The sequence below is a fragment of the Cygnus olor genome, chromosome 1 (genome assembly GCF_009769625.2).
Source record: "Cygnus olor isolate bCygOlo1 chromosome 1, bCygOlo1.pri.v2, whole genome shotgun sequence".
NCBI classification, from domain to species: domain Eukaryota; kingdom Metazoa; phylum Chordata; class Aves; order Anseriformes; family Anatidae; genus Cygnus; species Cygnus olor.
Genome location: NC_049169.1, coordinates 21,405,137 through 21,425,384, shown reverse-complemented (window position 1 = coordinate 21,425,384; position 20,248 = coordinate 21,405,137). Strand labels below are relative to the sequence as shown.

The following is a 20,248-nucleotide window of genomic DNA, read 5'->3' as shown; positions in this document are numbered from 1 at the left end:
AAAATGTTTACAACATACCTATATAAACATGCACAAATGCTTCTCGTTTGACATTTGTCAGCATTACAAAACAGATATAGCAATACTAAACACAACAAGGTAAGACAAATATTATTCCCTGCCCCCCTAACTCACAGTACCTTTTGCATTTAGGGGCAACCACTGTTGTCGTCCTTTGCTGGGGTACTGAACTAATTTTAGGCTTTCTTGAAGAAAATGGTTCCACAGGTGCTATTAGTAGTTCTGCTTCATTTGTTACTGTGGTTTCAATATAGCGTCCAATAGTAAAATCGGAAAAACCAAGCAACAGGAGTTCTTTACTGTATCCAGGATTTCTTCAAGCAAGCAAAAGTTAAGTTCTTAAAACCATCACATTGTCTTTTCCTCAGCCATAATTACATTTTTTAGTAAAACTGTATGTTGTCACTTCAGTAACGAGAGAGCTGCTAACTTGGGGCAATTCCTTACACTCACTCCCTACCCTGAGTTCAGTCCAGGTATCATGTTATACAATGAAAAATTTTAAAAATTTTAAACCCCAATTTCATCAAAAGCTTGCGTAAGGAACAGCATCCCTCTCCTCAACATACCAGGTACAGAATTAATACTTCCATCACAATGAATGTCTTGTAATTACTGCTCCTGAAAACGACGAGCTGAACATTTCCAGTGGAGGAACCTACAGCATTTCCCCCCCCCAAGTGCGCAGCAACAGCTTTCGCTCTGCCTTGCTTAAGGCTACTCAGAACTGACTCCTAACTGCAAACACATCAAGTGGAGAAAGCAGGAAAGATCTTCATCTTCTGAAAAAAATGCACTTTGTATCTGTAAGTGAGGCCTGGGGAGTGACAAGAGTAAAAAAGTCAGAGGGAATTGTTTCTTCAGATCCAGTTCTAAGGAACTTAAGACCCTTCGTGCACACCATCTGCTCCAAAATCCGTTAACAAACTCTTCCCAGCACTATCTAGAGCCAAATTCTCTCCTTAGCACCAACTACACAGTCTAATACTGTTACCGTGTGTCTGAAACAGAAGCATCCCAGGATTCCAGCTTACTATCTCTTCGGCAGGAGTGCCACTTTTTCATGCCAACTAACACTACCTACTCAGGTTAAAGCTGTAGCCTGTTTTCTTTCTGATACACAAATCCAGCGCAAACACCAAACTGTCCAAATTTACAGTCTAAATTTTCAGTCCGTATGGTCCCTTAAGTGGCCAGCAAGCACTTGTTACCTTCACGCTGTACTATCCCATGGAGAGTTGGGTGGATTGTTAGAAGGTCCTCACTCAGGCTTTGTGGCATTTACAGTGAAATATAAATTGCTCTTTCTACACATCTCTCTCCATAAAGACGTGCCATGCTGGCAGCTTACCTTCCAAACTGCAACTATATCACCCTAGGAAAATTGCTACCGTTTTAAAATCGTAAGGCAGGGGTTAACAGAAGTAGCCAGAAAGTTCATGTATTATCATTTTGATGAATGAAACAATTTGACTTTGTTTTCCCTGTTCAACTTGGAAATTATGATCATAAAAATTGATGGTGGTGGTACACATTTTGTAGATCTACAACAAAAGTAACTGAAAAGATACATGAAAGTAAGCTTTCCAGCAAGAGGTTCCTTCCTGAGTTCTGAAAGAGCTCACAAAACCACAACTTACTCTTCTTAGCCAGTTCCATGAAATATTTTGTACAGCAAAGTACTTTCTTTTACAAGGTGATTTTCTATTTTTTTTTTTTTTTTAAAAAGTATTTGCAAACCTCTATAAATTAGACCTTCAAGGAATAAAGCTTTTTCCCCCCCACCGGCACAGATAACTTGCCCTTAATATCACAGGACAGGGAAATTTGAGATTTCGACATAGAGCAATGTGAATACAACTTCACGGTGCTAAGACCAGAAGAAACATCAGACAACACACAGAAATCCCCTGGAAAACTACATTAGCTCTAGTGCTCATAGAGCAACTGACTTCCCAAACAGAATATAACCAGCTGTAGACATTACCTTTACCTTACTGCCTTTTTCCATAAGCTACCTATTCCCACTGTATTTCTTCATTTACTACTATCTTTTCTTTTGACAAACATCAGAACGAAGCATTAAGATGCCAACCACTTCGAGCTCCAGTATAGATTTCTACATCATTTGCTAACAGATACTGGCTGCCTTTAATGTACACAAAAAAAACCTCCCAGAATAAGGGAAGTATTAAGTCAGTTTTTATGATTTGTTTCCATCATATCAGTGACAACAAAGAAATACTTACACAGCTGTGCATATGATCACTACAAGTGTTTTTCCACCTGGTGGTATGACAACTTCTCCAGTAATGTTAGTGTGATTTACTGGCTGCTCGACATCTTTTTGCTCTTTTTCACCATTATAGAGATTCTCATCTTTTACCAGGGAAACGTTTTCTTTTGTCTTTGATAAATTTCTTTCCTGAGGACTGTTTCCATCTGTAGGAAACAATATAAATTCTTTCATCAGGATTGTTATGGCTAGTACAGGCAAGCCTTTTCAAACAAACCTATGGGTCTTCTCATGAGTTAACATTCAGAATTCAAATGGTAATAATTCACTGTACCTGAAATGACTCCATTCTCCATAACGCACGCATTATTCAGTGACTCATATGTTGTTCCTCCACTGCCATTACAGAAATTAACTGCAGCATTTGAGACATTTTCTTGATTTATTGCAAAAGATGACAGACGCGCTGATGGACTGTCCTGGCATTTTTGAGGAATCTGAAAACTGAATTGCTTGTCTTTCACCCATCCAGCTAATCTGCAGCTGATTAAGGACTGTGGTACACTCCCTTTATTCCTAGAAATAGTTATGTAATTACGTAATTAAATGCACAGTTAGCAGTCATCTCTGCAAGCTTAATTCTACCTGTAGTTAAATACAGCCGTTTGTAGTGGGGTCAGGTCACCATTATTTCATAACCACTACTGGAAAGAAATCACACTGCTGCTAGAGGCCTAGAACCTCTGCTAAACATTATTGTTTTTAGGTCTATCAACCGCCCTACAAAGTACAGCAAAAGAGCCAGCAACATGCGTACAGAAGTACCGTGTATGAGAAAAGCAACAGCTTTTCTTTTTCTTCTCCAAACACAGGGTAACAAACTTTTAGAACAAAAACGCACAGCAACAAATAGATAGTATTCAGGTTGGATTCCATTTCAGCATCTACGTACAGATTTGAACAAAACCCCACCAAAACAAGTAGAAAATCCAAGGATGCACCAACATAGTACACCAGCACGCACGCAAGTTTAGGAAAAAAAGAAAAGTCTGGTCTGCTTTTAATATACAACAGTTTTGCTCTAAGACTGAGGAACGCAGCGTATCTGCATTTTAAACTAAACACACAAGCAAAAGCATTTACATTGATCCCCATTTCAGAAAGGAGATAGTTTGAAGATTGAGAAGAAACTTATGACTTGGTAGTCTTGGAGAACTATCTATAAGACAGAGGCTCAGTAAGACTATCCTGACATCACTAAATCCAATATGAAAACCTCTCCAAAACCCCACTATTTGGGGACATATTGACTTGATGTGGTAAAGTATTGGTAGTGGGGGGGGGGGCGCTGCAGGGGTGGCCCCTCTGAGAAAAGCCCAGCAGCTGCCACATGTTAGATCAGAGCCAGCTCCAGACGGCTCCAAAGGGGACACACCGCTGGCCAGAGCCAAGCCAGTGAGCACAGAAGTACAGAGTCGGTTGGGCCTCTGTGAGAGCAGATTCAAGAAAGACTGCTGGGCAACAACAGCTGGGACAGTGAGGAGTGAGAACCAGCCCTGCAGTCCCTAAGGTCAGTGCAGAAGAAGGGCAGGAGGAGCTCCAGGCAAGGAGCAGACGTTCCCCTGCGGCCTGTGGAGAGGCCCCTGGTGGAGCAGGCTGTCCCCCTGCAGCCCATGGGTCCCACATGGAGCAGATCTCCATGCCGCAGCCCGTGGAGGAGCCCCCGGTGGAGCAGGTGGATGTGGCCTGGAGGAGGCTGCGGCCCATGGAGAGCCCCCACAGGAGCAGGCCCTGGGCCGGAGCTGCAGCCTGTGGAGAGGAGCCTCCACAGGAGCAGGGGGTCTGGGGGGAGCTGCCACCCGTGGGGGACCCACGTTGGAGCAGTTTGCTCCTGACGGATGGACCCTGTGGTATGGACCCAATTGGACCATTCTTGAAGAGCTGCTGCTTGTGCGCAGCCCCCGCAGGCTCAGTTTCGGGAAGGACGGCATCCCATGGGAGGGATCCCACGTGGAGCAGGGGCAGAGAGTGACTGAGAAGGAGCGGCGGAGACAAAGCACCAGGGACTGACCGCAGCCCCCAGTCCCCATTCTCCTGTGCTGCCTGGGGAGAGGAGGTAGAAAAGGGTGGATAGGTGGAGAAGGTGTTTTTGGTTTGCTTTTAGTTTCTCACTGCTCTAGTCTGCTAGCAATAGGCAATAAATTACACTAATTTCCCTATGCTAAGTCTGTTTTGCCCATGACAATACTTGGTAAGTGAACTCCCTGTCCTTATCTCAACTCTTGAGCCTGTATTTTCTCCCCTTTTTCCTTTGAGTAGGGGGAGTGAGAGAGCAGCTGTGGTGGAGCTCAGCTGCCCTGATGGATAAAACCACTGCAGTGGATTACTTGAAGGCTGTAAACAACAACATTTAACTATGAAAGGCTTCTGTATGAAAGACAAGTTTACAGATTATGGAGGGGTGGAAAGGAAGAAAGCTCAGAACATCCAGAAGGACTTACTCTATCCAAACAATCATGCTTCTAGATTCCCCCTGCTTCAAAGTTCCAAAATCAGTTGTTCTTGATACTTCCAGCCCTCCTTTGTTTCTCATTAAGTTTTCATACGGGTCATCCAGATCAATTGGGTTGCAGGGAGATTGTCTGTAAAAAGATTGAATTTTATGTAGTGATTCAATTTAAGGTAGTGATTTTAAAACAAACTAACTCAGGAAGCATCTCTGATTCAGCACACACACTCAGGAGTATCTTTAAGAATGACTACAGCATAGAACAGTCACAATGTTTATGAAGAAGCAGGAGAGAGGCTTCGCTTTCTCAGCTAGTTTTGCTTCCAAAACCATTATGTTACCTTTACTAGCTGAAGCAACAAGTTGATGAAAGGCTTGTTTTTAACAGCACAATAAACCGAACTCTGAAACTCTGAGTATAAGATAAAAGTGATTAAGAAGCTAGCTGGTCCAAACGGTGACTGAAGCTACTGCGGATCTCTTTGGGATCTGAACCAAGACACAAGAGAGACCAGGACGCTTAGCAAGAGCCTTGCTGAGCAGCGGAGCTCAACAGAGGAAATTGACTAGCCTTCAAATCTTTTTGAACACGTACCCTAACCACTTAGGTCTTCTGCCTGCTGCAACAGTCTACAAGTATACTGAAAAAAAGAGTTTAAAAAGCTGAAAACCAAAAAGTAACATTAAACACTACTGTTATACACATTAGTGATGAAAAAAGCCTACAAGACCAAAGCCACAAGCTCTTTCCTGTCAGACAGCAACTGTAGCTCTCAATGGTCAATGTCAGCTACCAGCAAGCCTTTTTCAAAATCATTTCTGCTCTATAATTAAGAAAATATTCAGTTAATTAAAATGGCCCTTGGTTTAATCGTTTCTCCGATATTTATATACCCTCAGTGAGTACCTTAGTCACCTAATGCAATGAAGTAGAAACTTATCACAGCTGCCCTTTATTAGCTAGAGTTTACTCTCAAAGCCCACTAGATGTCTCCCATTGCAGCTTACCCTGGCTCATTTTTGATGCAAGAAAATACATGAAAACTGAGAAATCAACCCTAATATCTACTTTTATAAGATTTTTGAATATAAAATCCATCACTAATAAGCTCAACCAAACAAATTGTACGGTCGTACAAAGCGATGCAAACACTTCCAGCTCTACCTAGGTACAAGGTAAGCCTACTATATCCATTATTTCCAGCGAGAACTAACAGCTTATTCCATTCTTCACAGGTCCTTTGAAGATGGATGTACTGCCCTTCGCCATCTTGAGAGGAACAAAGCAAATTTTCCCATAGGTGATGTTTTTGAGGTATAGGAAGGTCTGCTGTTTCGACTCTCCCATTGGTCCACTGCCTATTTCTGGCTGGCATAATCAGGCTGAGCAATCCCACCAGAGCCTTGTCAGCACTGAGTGCTGACTGGAACTCATGAGTCCAGCTACAGATCTGTTCTGCAGAACTGCTACTGAGTAGCTACTTCCTATACAGCATTTCTGTAGGGGATTATTTCATAAGATTGTGCTTCTTCCCATACTAAACTACATTTATTTCCACATCAGTTCCACTGAAAATAGGTTTCAAACAGTAAAGTCGTCACTAGAAGAACAACACAAATTACTGGAGCTTGGCATTACTCTAACTCAACTGTGCAAAATTCCATCCTTGCCTAGCTGTATTTCTGAGCACAGCTGCTACTGGTTTTACTCCTTTAGTAAGCACAGATGCCTCCACCTTCTGCAAAGGAAGGAGAAAGAGCCAGGGCTAAAACGTAACACTCTGATCTTTCCATCATCACGTCTTCTAGACAACTAGTCAAGAATCCAAACCACAGTACCTCTTGCTTAATAGATGCAAGAAAATTTAAACTGCAAACTGCAATTTATCCCTAGTCATTAGCAAGTGGAAAGAAGAAAAGAATGAATATTACCCCTTCTGGTCGACTGGAGCCAAGCAGAGAGCTCTCCAAACATAAAATGACTGATTGCTCTCCACCACAATCACATTCACTAGATCATGAACACGAGGTGAATAGCCATCAGGAAGTCTCAACGAATCCAAAGTGAAAAATATATTCTCATCCACAGTACCGTTTCTTCCACAGATGCTGGAAATGCGAACCTGTAACAGGTTGTTATTCAGTGTTACTTGGTATTACCTGCTTAATCTAAGTGACATACTATCATTGCTTAGTTTTCCGTGCAAGTCATGCTCGCATTAACAGAGCAACAATCTGAAATTTCAATTATTTCTAACAGACAAACATACAGCCTTAACCTAGAATCACTGTGCTTGTCTATAGATTTAAAAATGCAAAGAGACAGAAGCACTTCAAGCATTAGGTCCTACTTTCATGTGCTACATTTGACTTAATCATGATACCCATCATATAAATTAGGTAAGTTGGAAGACTTCAGTACTAGCAGTCACAACAGGAGGAATTTTCTTTTCCTCTTCTTCCTATGCTTGACAAGCAGATACAATAAGCCATGGAGATCACTATTACTAGAGGGCATGAGTATTTTCAGTAAAATAAAAAAGGGACAAAAATTTCAAAGCCACAATACTTGGACAAGTTTAACATAAATTCCAGTCATCACTTCTTTAAAAGTTTGGCTGCAGTAGGGATGTGTGAATTTTCAACATAACTAAAACAGTAAGCATCCAAATTCAGAATCAATAGCCAGTATGTTAATCAACCTGTTCTATCCAGAACGTGCCTAAATTTTCAAAAAGCCTTCACATATAGGATTATTTCTAAACCAGCAATGAGCTGGTATCTTTTTATGCAACACATCTTGAATAGGATGTACCAATAGCAGCAATCCTAAAAGTACCCACAAACTCCACAACTTCATGCAAGATTCCCCTTGTCAAAAACCCTCATGTAGTAGGTAGCATCCCTGCTCATGGCAGGGGGGGGTGGACCAGAGGATCTTTAAGGTCCCTTTCAACCTGAGCCATCCTATGATTCCATGAAAAACAACATGCTGAACGTTTACCTTATCCACTCGCTTATATCTCAAAGGCTTTACAGCAACTGCTTCACTGCTCCATGTTGTTGGTTTAATAAAATATTGTGCTTGCACCAAGTCACCTACCCAAGGCTTGAAACCTACGTGAAACAGAACATTTCATGTTAATTGCTATTGATTTCATTTGAGTTACTCCCATACAGAACTAAATGAAGTTAATGTGACCAACCAGAACAATGCATTATTTAGATCCAATGAGTTGAGGCTTCTCTTTTTAGTTCTTCTCATCCCGAGCAGGTTACGACAAACTATGCAAGTGATGCCAATGGAAAGCACACTTGTATACACCAGGACTGCAAGTACATCATGCTCAGTGAGAATGAAGATGAAGCTTTCTTCACCCAACTCCCCTTCTTTGTTTCACTACATACACTATCAGAACTTCTTTGGGATGCGGTCTACGTGCTTCAGATTAACAGAAAATTAAGGAAGAACAAGAAAGCCTCTACACACCTTCACAGACATCTTCCACTGTGAAATGAGTATTCTGATTAATGTAGCCACCATCCTTACAGAGAGAAGTAATATTGCCAATTAATATTTTCACATGTTGTTCAGAAGCATTACAAGCGGTACTGTAGCTTCCCCATGTAGTCTGGACTGCATCTACCTATTAATACAATAAAAAGAAAAAAAAACATACACAGCTGACACTCACAAGCGTGTGCTTATTTTATAAAGCAGACAGTTAAACAAATTTTATTATAATCCTCAGAATTCCAACTGATGCCGGAAGTCAATCTTATTAGACAATTCTATACTCACCATAGCTGTTCGTTTTTGTAGAAAAGAAGGCGTAGTAAACAGCAAGCAACTTCCCCTTTAAGAAGTCTGCTGCATGCTTCAGTGGTAGTCAGTAAAATAGTTAAATACTGATTTGCCAAATGTTTGTCATGCCTCTTCTGTGTTAGGTCTACTGTTAAGAGCTTTCTTAATATTGGTAAGAGGAACCGCATCCTCAACCCTGCAACTTGACTGTACACAAGCGGATCTAGAACATTGCTATTTCAGAAAGCAATAAAAAAACCACGTTGTCAAAATGCCATTTATAAACACCTTAAGCATTTTAGACTGTCCCTTAGTCATTCTTTAATCATTGAAATTGAAAAGAAACATCTGCTTCTTAAATGCTCTCTGTATCAGCACCTCAAAAGTAAGTTTAATTGCTTAAGCAGGCCTTTGCAGAACCCAAGCCACAAATTATCAATGTTTACAAACCCTTTTAACCCTGCATGGTTATGTTGGGGGCAAGGATAATAGGACCTCTGCTGTTAATTACTCAATATAAGCACACTAACATTTCCTAGAACTGTGAATTGTCTTCCTTGCTTCTGTAGGGCCACTACCATCATGGGGTCAGGGGTCCTGGCTCTTCATCTCAAACGCTTATTATTCAGTTTCCTCGCTCCCTAGAAGCGCTGATGGAACCAGTAACAATGCCAATGCCACCACACAGATGCACTCAGCTGTTACACAAGAACTGCTGACTCCATACAGTATGCAGAGAAACTGCACTGTGCAACAGAGCAGAAAAAAGGAGATCACCAGTTCTTTTATGAGGGTAATGAGGATTAGGATGGAGGAAAGCATTATGAAAGTAGGCAAGGTATCTCTGCGGTGATTAAACAAATTGAATGAAATGCCTGTGGACAACTTCTTCAATGAATGATACATATGTAGTGCAAGCATACATATCAAATCATTAAGTTAACACAGTCAATAATATTCTCGTCTTTTTAAGGCGGTGTTCCACGAAAGCTTATTTCAGAAAGCACCTACAAATTGACAACCAGAATAAAGAAGCTGACAGGAAACCTAGCATAATGCAGGTAAAAGTAACCAGATCAAAATCAACCCAAACTGGATGGAAAAGAAAAATATAGCTGTAGTGTTTTCATCTCTATACGAAGATTAGAAACTCAGAACTAGAAAGTACTTTCTTAGTGTATAATGTGAAAAAAGTCACCCCAACAGAAGAATCTGTGTAATGTCATCTTTCTTTTACAGATCAACATTTGCGCAGAGACGAAAATCAGTCCTATGCCCACACTTTTCATAAATATTAAAGGGCATTTTACACTTGCTACATGCTGTTACTACATTTGTATAGTGCACTTTTTGTAGACAATTTTTACCAAGAACAAGTACATTACGAAGCAAGAACAGACTGAGTATTAACTGCTTTGTCTTGATCATACAGATCATAACCCAGATGCTGACTGTGGTGGTTTTACTTCAGCTGGGCAGCTGAGCTCCACCACAGCTACTCTCTCACTCAACTCAAAGGAACAGGGGAGAAAACATGATGCAACGGGCTCAAAGGTTGAGGTAAGGACAGGGAGATCACTCAACAATTATCGTGATGGGCAAAACAGATTCAGAGTAGGGAGATTAGAGAAATTTATTGCCTATTACTAGCAAGCTAGAGAAGTGAGAAACAAAGAAAAACTGAAAACATCTTTCCCCAAACCACTCTCTTCCACCTCCTCCCCCCCAGCAGCACAGGAGAATGGGGGCTGCAGTCAGTCCTTTCCCTTTGGAGTGACAGCGCCATTGTGGTGGAGCTCAGCTGCCCACCTGAGTAAAGCCACCACAGAATCAGAACGGCTTGGGCTGGAAGGGACCTTCAAGATCATCCAGCTCCAATCCCCCTGACACGGACAGGGATGCCACTTGCTATATCAGGTTGCTCAGCGCCCCATCTCTACTCCAGTTTGCAAACAGTTTAAGGATACAACTACGTATTTTACAGTCAATACTGCTATACTGCATTTAAACAACTATTGTTTCTTGGTACTCTTTTCAATGACATCAAAAAAATCACTTAAAAAAAAAAAGCACATTTTGCTCCAGTCTGAAAGAGATCTTAATACTCACCAAGAAGATCTGAATATCAAGCTCTTCCCTAAACAATTTATATGGGTTCATATGGATAAAGTCTAAATGAGCCTGAACACCGATCCACATAAGACTACTGAATTTACGTTTAGTGTAAGCTACATACAGAGTTGTGTGTCAAAATAACTTGCACACCTACAGAAATGCTTTCAACACATGAAAGCATATGAAACATCCCAATATAAGTTTTCTTCCTTCTTTTCCATCTCCGTTTTCCTCTACCAGAGAAATTGTTCCTGGTTCTAGCTCAAAATGGCCAGAGAAAGCCTGGGAAAGCTCAGACTTTTGGAAGATGATGTTATATGAAATGGTATTTGCGCACCAATACTGTTTGATGATTACACTTGTCAGGAAGCTTTTTTTTCCCCCCCGCCTCTGCCTATGAGATTAAAAATAATCTCATTTTCCTGTGCCCAGAAAAAATGGACTGAAATGCTATCGGCTGCTTTGAGCAACATTCTCAACACATCTCAACTTTGTGCCATTATATAGAAAGTGAATCAAGCTTTAATACAGAGTACAGAACAAGTCTGGGTTTTTATCCAAGTACTTAAACAAGGCCTTTAAAGAAGGCAGAGCAGCGTTGTCCTACTGGAATTAAATATTCTACATTAGTGAGTAAGACAGAAACTTGCAACCAGAAGTGGGAACCTTGGACTCCTTATGTAGGAAGTCCATTCTAGTCATGATTATTCTTGTTCAAAGTAATCTGGATGTATTTTTTCCTCTCATGTCTGAAAAGAACAGTTGTACCATTTTTCTTTTTATCTGCAAGAGTTCACAGACTACTGCACCCTTTGAAGAAATGAGTTTTGTCTCCTTGCTTATTGGATTGTGAATTCCACTAAAAATATATAAAATGAAGGGACATGAGGTTACCTTACAAGATGCTAGGTTTTTATTTTTATTTTTTAATATAAGTACTAGAGCTGGCAATATTTTAGAAATCATTCATTAGATTTCTTGTGGTATTTCATTTTAGGTCCTACAATCAAGCTCTGTCCTTATTACTCTTCTTTCCTTAGTCTCATTTAATCAGCAAAACTGCATTGGTTGCAAAATGAAATGGGTTTCCAAGGAAAAACTCACCCAGAATTTTGCGTGTAACTGGAGTTCATTTTACTATGTGATGTTGTCTTACATAGTTCTATTTTTAATTTGAAACATCTTTACTTCAGGAATTGTTCATGCTGCTATTCTGATCAAGAGGGGAGAGAACAGACAAAAATGTAAGCATGAAAACATTTGAAGTCTTCTTGAAATCATGTTATAAAAAAAGATGTCTTAAATTCAGATTTAAAAAAGCCCTCGTTTGTTATGAACTGCAAACATCTCAGAAATAGTTTGATATCATTAGTTATTATCAAACCAGCAACGGAGCTTGAAAAAAGTCCACTGAAGTAACTCTACTGCATTTCCTCAATCATCTATAGAACTCATTAATATATAAAATGCATCTAAACACCCAAACATCACACAGTAAAATGCAAATCACTTAGTCTTCTAGTATTTTAATTTTCTATCTACTTTTGGGAGGTCACATTTTCAGCCAACTTCATTTTACCAGACTCAGTACAGTTACTGCCAATTCAGCCACTAAAGAAGAAAAAATCCTGAACATTTGCATTTATTTTAATAAATAAAGCAGCCTCCAGGCTATTTCCATGACAGAAATTAGAGGAACTTACGTGCAAGTCATTAGAGCAGCCAGAAAGTTTGGCCTCCCCATTACCCCAGCGTTCATCTCATGGAATGATTATCATCATGTTCAACTGAAAAGCATGGTTATTACAAAAAAGGCTTTCGGCCACCATCCAGCATCTTTGCACTGGTTTCCCATTTACAGGTTAAGTAGATACAGGTCTTTCCCTAGAATTAACAGCTACACTGACTGATGGAACTTAGAGCTATAAATCCAAAGGGGATCTTTAAATTCAAGGCAAATTAAGGGAGAAAGATAAATCTTTCTAGACTACCATCTGTAGGATCATGTATTTTACAGAAAGCAACTCTTGCAGATGACAAACATACACCTTCACTTCTCCTACATCCACAAAGTCACACTGATAGGAAGACTACTACAGGGAACGGAGCTGTGTTGTACTGAACTGTTCATGCAATCAGTCACAAGGCAGCCTGCGATGGTATTTGGTCCTTCATTACAAAGGCTCTACTGGCCATACACACAGCTCTTCAAAAGAGAAGCAGCATGAACAGGCAGTTTTAAAATTCTTACGTTTTCGGTCATATGTACATAAAGCTCACATACACATCTAGCACATGCCTGACACCACATGCATCCTTTTCTGAACATTAGTGTTTTATGCAGCAAGGCACGCTGGCAATTACATGCTCTACACATCACAGATGCATTGCAGATGCCTCCGCACATGTACATGACATCAAGTGGAATTCCAAATGTTCAGTAGTTTACTGTTTTAGCTTGAATTCAGACACATGGGAAATTAAAATAGATGGGTCAAATGCTCACATTTTAAGGACTGGGGAAGGTGAGAATGAGAAATAGAAAATACACTGTACAACTTTACAGTTTCAGGATTGTTCAACAAACAAGTTCAGAAAACCATACAGTACATTGCAACAGAGATGCCACCAGTTTCAGTTATGATCTGTAAATCATCCTGCTACAAACGTACACCACTTGGCACTAAGCGAGTTGTGGTACACATCAAGATAATGCAAACTGGCTTCCATAAGACAGCTGGTTATTAATGGACACTGACCAAAATGTCTCTGAAGTAACGAAATCAGGATAGTGCACAAAAGGAAGGCAAGAGACATCAAGAACACTACATGCTAATCAGTGCAAGATTTTGATCTCCTTTCCCTAATTATTTACATCATTTGTCAATTTAGCATAGTAAAGGCAAGTAAATAGTAATGATGAGTTCTTCAATCTGATAGCTTCTATTCTCATTAAACCTGTGTATAAGAACTTCATTAAAAAAGATTAAAAAAATAGAATACTTTAACCATCAACCTCCTATTACCTGCAACACGATGCCTGAAGCTACTATGATGATTATATTCTTTATAAAAAGCAAGAGATCCTAAAATCCTTAATTATAAAACATCCATTTACAAGGAAAGTTAACTTCAAAATTACAGTTATATTGAGACTGGCTCCGGGCAGCCAGCTCAAGTCCGGCTAGACTCATTTGCTTTGGCTCATGGTGAGTTTGCTGATGAAGCACACTGGCCCAGTGCTGTACTCAAAGCATAACGTAGCTAAGCTGAGCAGATGCCAGCCAAGAAGACTGGTTCTGTACCCCCCAGTTACCAACTGCTTCTGCATGGCTGGCAGCCTTTGAAGCAGCAGTTATGTTTACATAATATCCAAACAAAGAAGGGCTATTTGACTCAGCTTCTCTGTGTAAGAAAGCTAGATTATCATAGGCACCTGAGTTAAGGCTGATTTTAAAAAATTATAGTAAATTAAAATTGGAAGCAATGGATTATCAAGCCTGAAGTAGGTTTACAGATGAAGAAGCATCAAGAGGTACCGAAATGTCCCTTTTTATAACTCTCCGTGGCACTAAATTACTGAATTTTTACAATAAGAAATTCTGGCATTTGTGTTCTTGTTCACTTTTGTTCCAAAAAAGTAAGCTTACAGACACTGGTTTTATTTCCCTATCAATCCATCTAGCAATGTCATAAATATGACTCAAACTCAAAAGTTAACATACGGATTTGAGTTAGGTCTGATTAAAAAAAAACTCTGATGCACTTACCTCAACCAACAGTGTAATATTTACTACATCCAGATCGACACTCAGAGCTTGAGCACAAGAATAATATGCTAAAAAAAATGGCATACGTTAAGTCCAAAACCACTTATCCCCTGTAGGTGAAAGGCTCGCAGTTTTTGTTTTTGTTTTTTTCTTAAACCATTCAGGAGACTGAAATTATAGTAACTTCCACAATACAGTCTCAATTAATTTACAGAGAAAGTGAGACTACCATTTAGATTCACCTCTTACCCTGATGGCCTTCAAGCCACTTGATATTTTGTCCTCTTCAACAATAGCAGTAACTTCCTGTCCAACAGCCAGTGGCATGCCATTTGAAACAGCATCTTTTGTGAAGATTATCAAGTCATTGATCATCCCATAATCATGGCAAAATCTTGTCACCACTCCTTGCACGGTTTTTACTTCTTTATGACCTGCACCTACAGGAAAAGTGTTGGTGTAAAAGCAAATCGCTTGATCAAAGAACCATTAAACGCGTAATGAATGCTAGGAAGTAAAAAGTAGCGCCACTACTTTTTAATCAAGAAATCATTCTCTTGCCCAACTTAAATACCAACAGCAATTACAAAACAGTTTCACATTTAAAACTTGAAGGCTTATGGAAGAAAGCTCATTAAATACAAATGATGTTTGTCTTCAAGCTGTATGGAAAACATATATTGAAAAACTTAATATTAAAAAAAAAAACAACAAAAAAACAACAACCTGAAAGCTAAACAACTTTTCCCAAAAGTTCTGGGCCAACAGCTATTTTCAGTATTTTCCACACCGAAATAAACAGTTCTCAGCATTCTTTGCATAAGAAATCCAACAGATTTAAGTTTTCTGTACTGAAAAAGTAGGGAAAGTAAACAAGCATGATGCTATATAAATCAATTTATCACAGCTGTTTGTATAATAATTAGTATGCTTCTGAACTGAGATGTGCTGATCCTCTGGAAACCCATGACTTTCAAGTGTTTTGGGCTAGAAGCAGTATCTACTTACACATCACAGAAACTTTCCCTCAACAGCACTGTACTACAATGTCAGGCTTAAACTAACATACTTCAGCCCAGCTTTACAGTTCTAAGGTATTATTAGCTACACTAACAACCAAGACTATTAATACAATAGTTTGTTTTGCCTTCTGTTTACCTAAGAATGCAAGAAGTACTTTTTAGTAGTGTGAATAAAGCGTGATTTGTTAAGACATGTTTGCATTTATCATAGTTAATCTTGCAGCAAGCAAAATGTCTATTTAAGTCACCAGAGTGCTCCTCCCTGTTAAGCCTCCCCATATACCTGGTCCAACACAAAACATTTAGTATTATCCTATAATCTAAATGTACTGCCAGTATGCATGAAAAATAAAAGATTCCTACAGCCACAAAGCACAAGGTTTTAAAATCTAAACACAATGCTTTGTTTAAAAGCCGATTTCATTTTAAGAAACATCTGTGAGGCTCCAGCCCTACAAGAAACACAGTCCTCCCTAGTTTGATGCACCTAGTTCATAAAGGTTGCAGCTTAGAAACAAGCATTCCTGGGGGAGCTTCTATAAAAATACTCAGAGAACTAGTTAATAGTAACGTAGTACTTAAAAGAATTTCACAATTAGGTATCTGAGTGAGAAACCAAGAGGCACTTTTGTTTAGCTCTAAATGTAGAACAAAGAATTAAAAGATTTTGTTTTAAAAATATTCCTTCTTGTTTGAGTCATTTACACTCACTTCTGGGTGTGTACTGCATAAAAATTGTAAATAAGCTTCCATGTTGAGCAGTCCACTCCATCACACAACCTTCCTGCTGACTGTCCGCCCCCCCTCCCCCCCCAATAATACCTGTAACCCTACTAGAAGCATCTTAACTGTACACCATTTTGAAGCCTCAAAGCATTGAGGTTGTAGTATTTTTGGCAGCAGGATGCAATGTACATCCTTCAAAAACTACTTACAAACGAAAAGGTTGAAATACATGTTCAGGTAGCTTTGTTTATTCATAGACGTGGAATGATGCTTACCTTTTCTTGCTTACTTTTTAAACTTGTATTATGACTATTAGGTGAAGGAACATAACAAAAATTATACTTCTTAGATAAAAGATTTTATCCTCAGTCTTTATGTCCTCTGAGAGGGAAGAATTGAAAGCTGAAGTTATTTCTCCAGTGACTTCAGGCCTTAAATTTATCCTTTAGAGGTATAAACGCTTTTTTTGCTGATGTTTGTATTCTCTCAACAACTTACCTATCAACACCATAAATTCTTTTAAATGCAATTTTAAGCGAGGAGCATTGGACATAACCCAGAAGTTGGACTCAATGATCCTAATGGGGCCCCTTCCAACTCAGGATATTCTATCATTCTATGATCTTCCCCACGTAAGAGCCCATTTGAAATGAGTTAAGAGACCTTACTTACGAACCCGGCATTACAGAGGAAAGCCCTAAGCGCCAACCGGTACAACGCACCCTTCAGGCCTCACTCCATGCTCTAACCAGCAACAGTGGTTAAAGAACTGAGGAGACACAGTGTGAAGCAGCTGCCAGGACGCTGCCACGCGGTTAGGAGGCAACAAGCCCCTCCTGTTCCCGCTCTGCCTCCCTTCCCTGAGCAGCCCGGCCCCGACCCAGCCCCACTCACCCCCGCACAGGCCCCACACCCGGCCCCAGGAACCCTCAGCCCTGCAGGAACCCCTCTCTACCTGCGCCCGCCCGCCTCACGTCGCCTCCCTCCTCGCCCTCTGCCCGCCTCCAGAAGAAGGCGAGCACCCTGGAGAGGAGCCCGAGCATCGCGCACCGACCCCCAGCCACAGCGACACCTCCACCTCAGCGCCCTCCCACTCCTCCCGCACCCCCCACCCACGACAGCAGCCAATCACGCCGCTGGCTCGCGGTCACGTGGGACAGCCGCCGCCGCGTGCCCACGGGCCGGGAGGCGCCAAGGTAGTCCAGAGCGCCATTTTGTGGAGGGCGCTGTTGGTGGGTAGGGGGATGAAGGGGGTGAGGCTTCCTTCCCTGGCCCTTGGAGATAATAAAGTTGACGTGTTATAATAATAAAGTTGTTGTGTTACGGCATTAAAGTTAGTGTGTTATGGAGTTAATATACAAATCTTCAAGCAGAGAGTGCATGTATTCTGTTGGAGGCGTCAGGGGATGCAGTCTAGATTTCTGTAAATGAGGAGTTACTTACCAGGCAAAACCATTGTCTGGCCTGGCCTGAGGGCTCCCATCAGTGCCCATGTTTTCCCCTGGGAGTGTGGCATGGAACCCACTGACATGGAGAATGTGGGAGAGTACACACATGCAAATAACATACTACTGAGTTGTAGCATCAGCTGAAGCAAGTTTCAAAGCAATAGAGCAAGCAATAGAACATAATAAACTTGATGAACAGCAACAACAAGTTTTGTTTGTCTTCCTATCATTAATATAGGAGCTGCTGCGGCTCTAGAGGAAATAAACTTTGACTAACTATTGCTTACCATTTCCATATTTGATATTTTTTACCAGCTCTCCTCATGCAACCTGCTTTAGGCATTTGGTGTAAGCCCCCTTTAAATTTTATTTAACAAATTGTGTTTCACAAAGCAGTTTCTGAGCTGGTGAGCTCAGCATCCTGGTAACGTCAGCGGGAAGAGCCGCACGGGGCTAGCGGAGGAGACAGTTCCAGGAGGTTTGGCAGAGCAGCCTACGCTTCTATGGGAAACTGCTTTACGGCTGTTAGTTGGAGGAAGGTGGTGTAGTCTGTCATCAGATTCTGAGACTAGAGTAGCGGTTGTCTTCGGCAACCATTTATTTTCTGCTCATATGGTTAGCTCGGTGTTATTTAGGCAGGGAAGGGCTAGGAATGCGACTGTTTGACGCTTTTACAGAGTTCTGTATGGTTCCTAGGCTGGAGAAAATTCAGGTTGCCAGTAATTACACACGGGTTCCCATGTCCTGCTTTGGAGTAACTGGGGAGATGCTTACTGGGAGGCGGGATGTGTGAGTATGAGTGTCTGTAGTCAGTGATCTCTTTAGAAAGCGATAAATGCCTGTCTGAAGATCCTGTTCCTGACATAGTTTATAAAAGCCTTCACAGGTTGATTGTGCTGCTCAGGAATCTTACTGCAAGGCGAAAAAGGCAAGTATTTAATCTGGATGTCCTTTTAAATGTGAACATGATGTGTTTGTTTACTACATCCATGCAAATAAAAATATTTAATATTTCAGTAGCATAAAATAGGTAGTATATATACTGATCAAACCGGTGTGAACTCTTCAGATGATTCGTGTGAAAGACGGTAAAGAGTTTCCAAAGATATATATGTTATACTGGGGGAACAAGACATCCCTTTGAAGCTATTGGGCCTATATTTTGCTCTTGGTTCTCTATGTGCTCCAAGACATAAGCTGGGAAACCAAAGAGTTTGAGGAACGGGCTCCAGAGAAACAAAATACTTCAAAGAGCTGATTTTGAAAGACCTGAAAATACTACACAGGAAATATAGATAATAAGTTAAAATAGTATAATTAAATAAAGTCTAAAAGAATGCATAGGTAACTATTATATATACATATGATACATTACATATAATACAGTATTTATACTGTATTATATATAAATAGTATGTATATTAGTTCCTTATGTATTATATATAGGAATCAGAAACTGAATCAGAACATGAATATGTGTGTATATATATATAATATATATATGTAGGGAGCTAATAAAAAGTCATCTGAGTTAGTTAAAGGAAGAGTTAGCAAGATAAAAATAAAATTCACCAGGGCTATATATTTTTTCATTTACAAATGGGAACAAAGGCATGACCCTGGGTTCACAGGTAGGGAAACTGCCTCAGGTTAAAATGCTTTTTTGTTCTTTAGTAATATAAACCTGTAAGTATAGCAAGTTTATGTACCTATTTATCACGTTGTCCCTTGGCAGGTCAAATATAATCTTCAACCTAATTTTTCTCTTTTGTGGTTACTGTGGGGGATGCTCGCATGGCACAGCCCTGGCAAATGATCCAGCATCTGCTACAGCTGCTTCAGGAGACTGAACCTGTTCAGTGGTCATTTCTAGCTGTTAAGTTCTTTGTAGCCTCTAACAATTTGATTTGTCATCTTGCGCTATCTTTTAACCTAACTTAGAATAAACATGCTTAATTCGTAAACCCTTTTCAGAAACCTGTAACGTTCTGATGGCATTGTTATATTTTCTGCAGTCTTTGTGTAGGTTTCCTGTGCACCTGTTAGAATTAGTAGGAACCTCTTCATCTAGCTACCTTTGTACAGCACCTAGCATTATAAGGTGACTTGGGCTCTGACTACCAGATCTTGCCTTGTGCCTTTTGTGTATATATAAAAATGACCCAAGACTTTGAATGGAGTCAGAAACATGAAATTAAGGGAAGTTAAAATAAGATCCCCAGAAAAAGGTTTTGAGTAGAAACTGAAGGCTGAAGGTTAGGTGTTTTTTTGTTGACACTGATGAAGAATGCAGAGAGTACCATAATTGCATACTGAGCCTCTCTGCAAAAGCAAACCAGCAAATACTGAGAAATGCAGAGGAAAGGGGGAAGAAGGAATCTCACTGTAACCTGAGGAAATGCTGTAGTGCCATGCTTGAGCGAGGTGGCTTTCAGGTTCCATACTGGCTGGAAAACTTGGAATTGTGAACAAAGATTCCTGGTGTTGTTGATCCCTGCTCCGTTCAGTGACATGGGATATTACAAATTCATTTTTACTGAAAGAGATTAGATGAAATAAATATCTGAATATCTCACCAGATTTGCGTATTTAAATA

At 40.2% G+C, this 20,248-nt stretch overlaps 1 protein-coding gene across 4 annotated transcripts in view; it reads right to left on the bottom strand.

Annotated features, from left to right (window-relative positions):
* Nucleotides 1-17,308, bottom strand: part of MOV10L1 (Mov10 like RISC complex RNA helicase 1) — a 40,088-nt gene extending 22,780 nt beyond the window's left edge. For all 4 annotated transcript variants that reach the window (XM_040549359.1, XM_040549382.1, XM_040549375.1 and 1 more), the window contains exons 1-9: nucleotides 17,160-17,308; nucleotides 14,706-14,896; nucleotides 8,257-8,413; nucleotides 7,771-7,883; nucleotides 6,699-6,889; nucleotides 4,759-4,899; nucleotides 2,592-2,833; nucleotides 2,271-2,463; nucleotides 141-335 (exon numbers count right to left, since the gene is read on the bottom strand). In XM_040549359.1, the coding sequence (XP_040405293.1) occupies nucleotides 141-335; nucleotides 2,271-2,463; nucleotides 2,592-2,833; nucleotides 4,759-4,899; nucleotides 6,699-6,889; nucleotides 7,771-7,883; nucleotides 8,257-8,413; nucleotides 14,706-14,896; nucleotides 17,160-17,247 (1,511 nt within the window). In that variant the 5' untranslated portion in view covers nucleotides 17,248-17,308. The remainder of the gene's footprint in view (nucleotides 1-140; nucleotides 336-2,270; nucleotides 2,464-2,591; nucleotides 2,834-4,758; nucleotides 4,900-6,698; nucleotides 6,890-7,770; nucleotides 7,884-8,256; nucleotides 8,414-14,705; nucleotides 14,897-17,159) is intronic.
* Nucleotides 17,309-20,248: the final 2,940 nt, after the last annotated feature.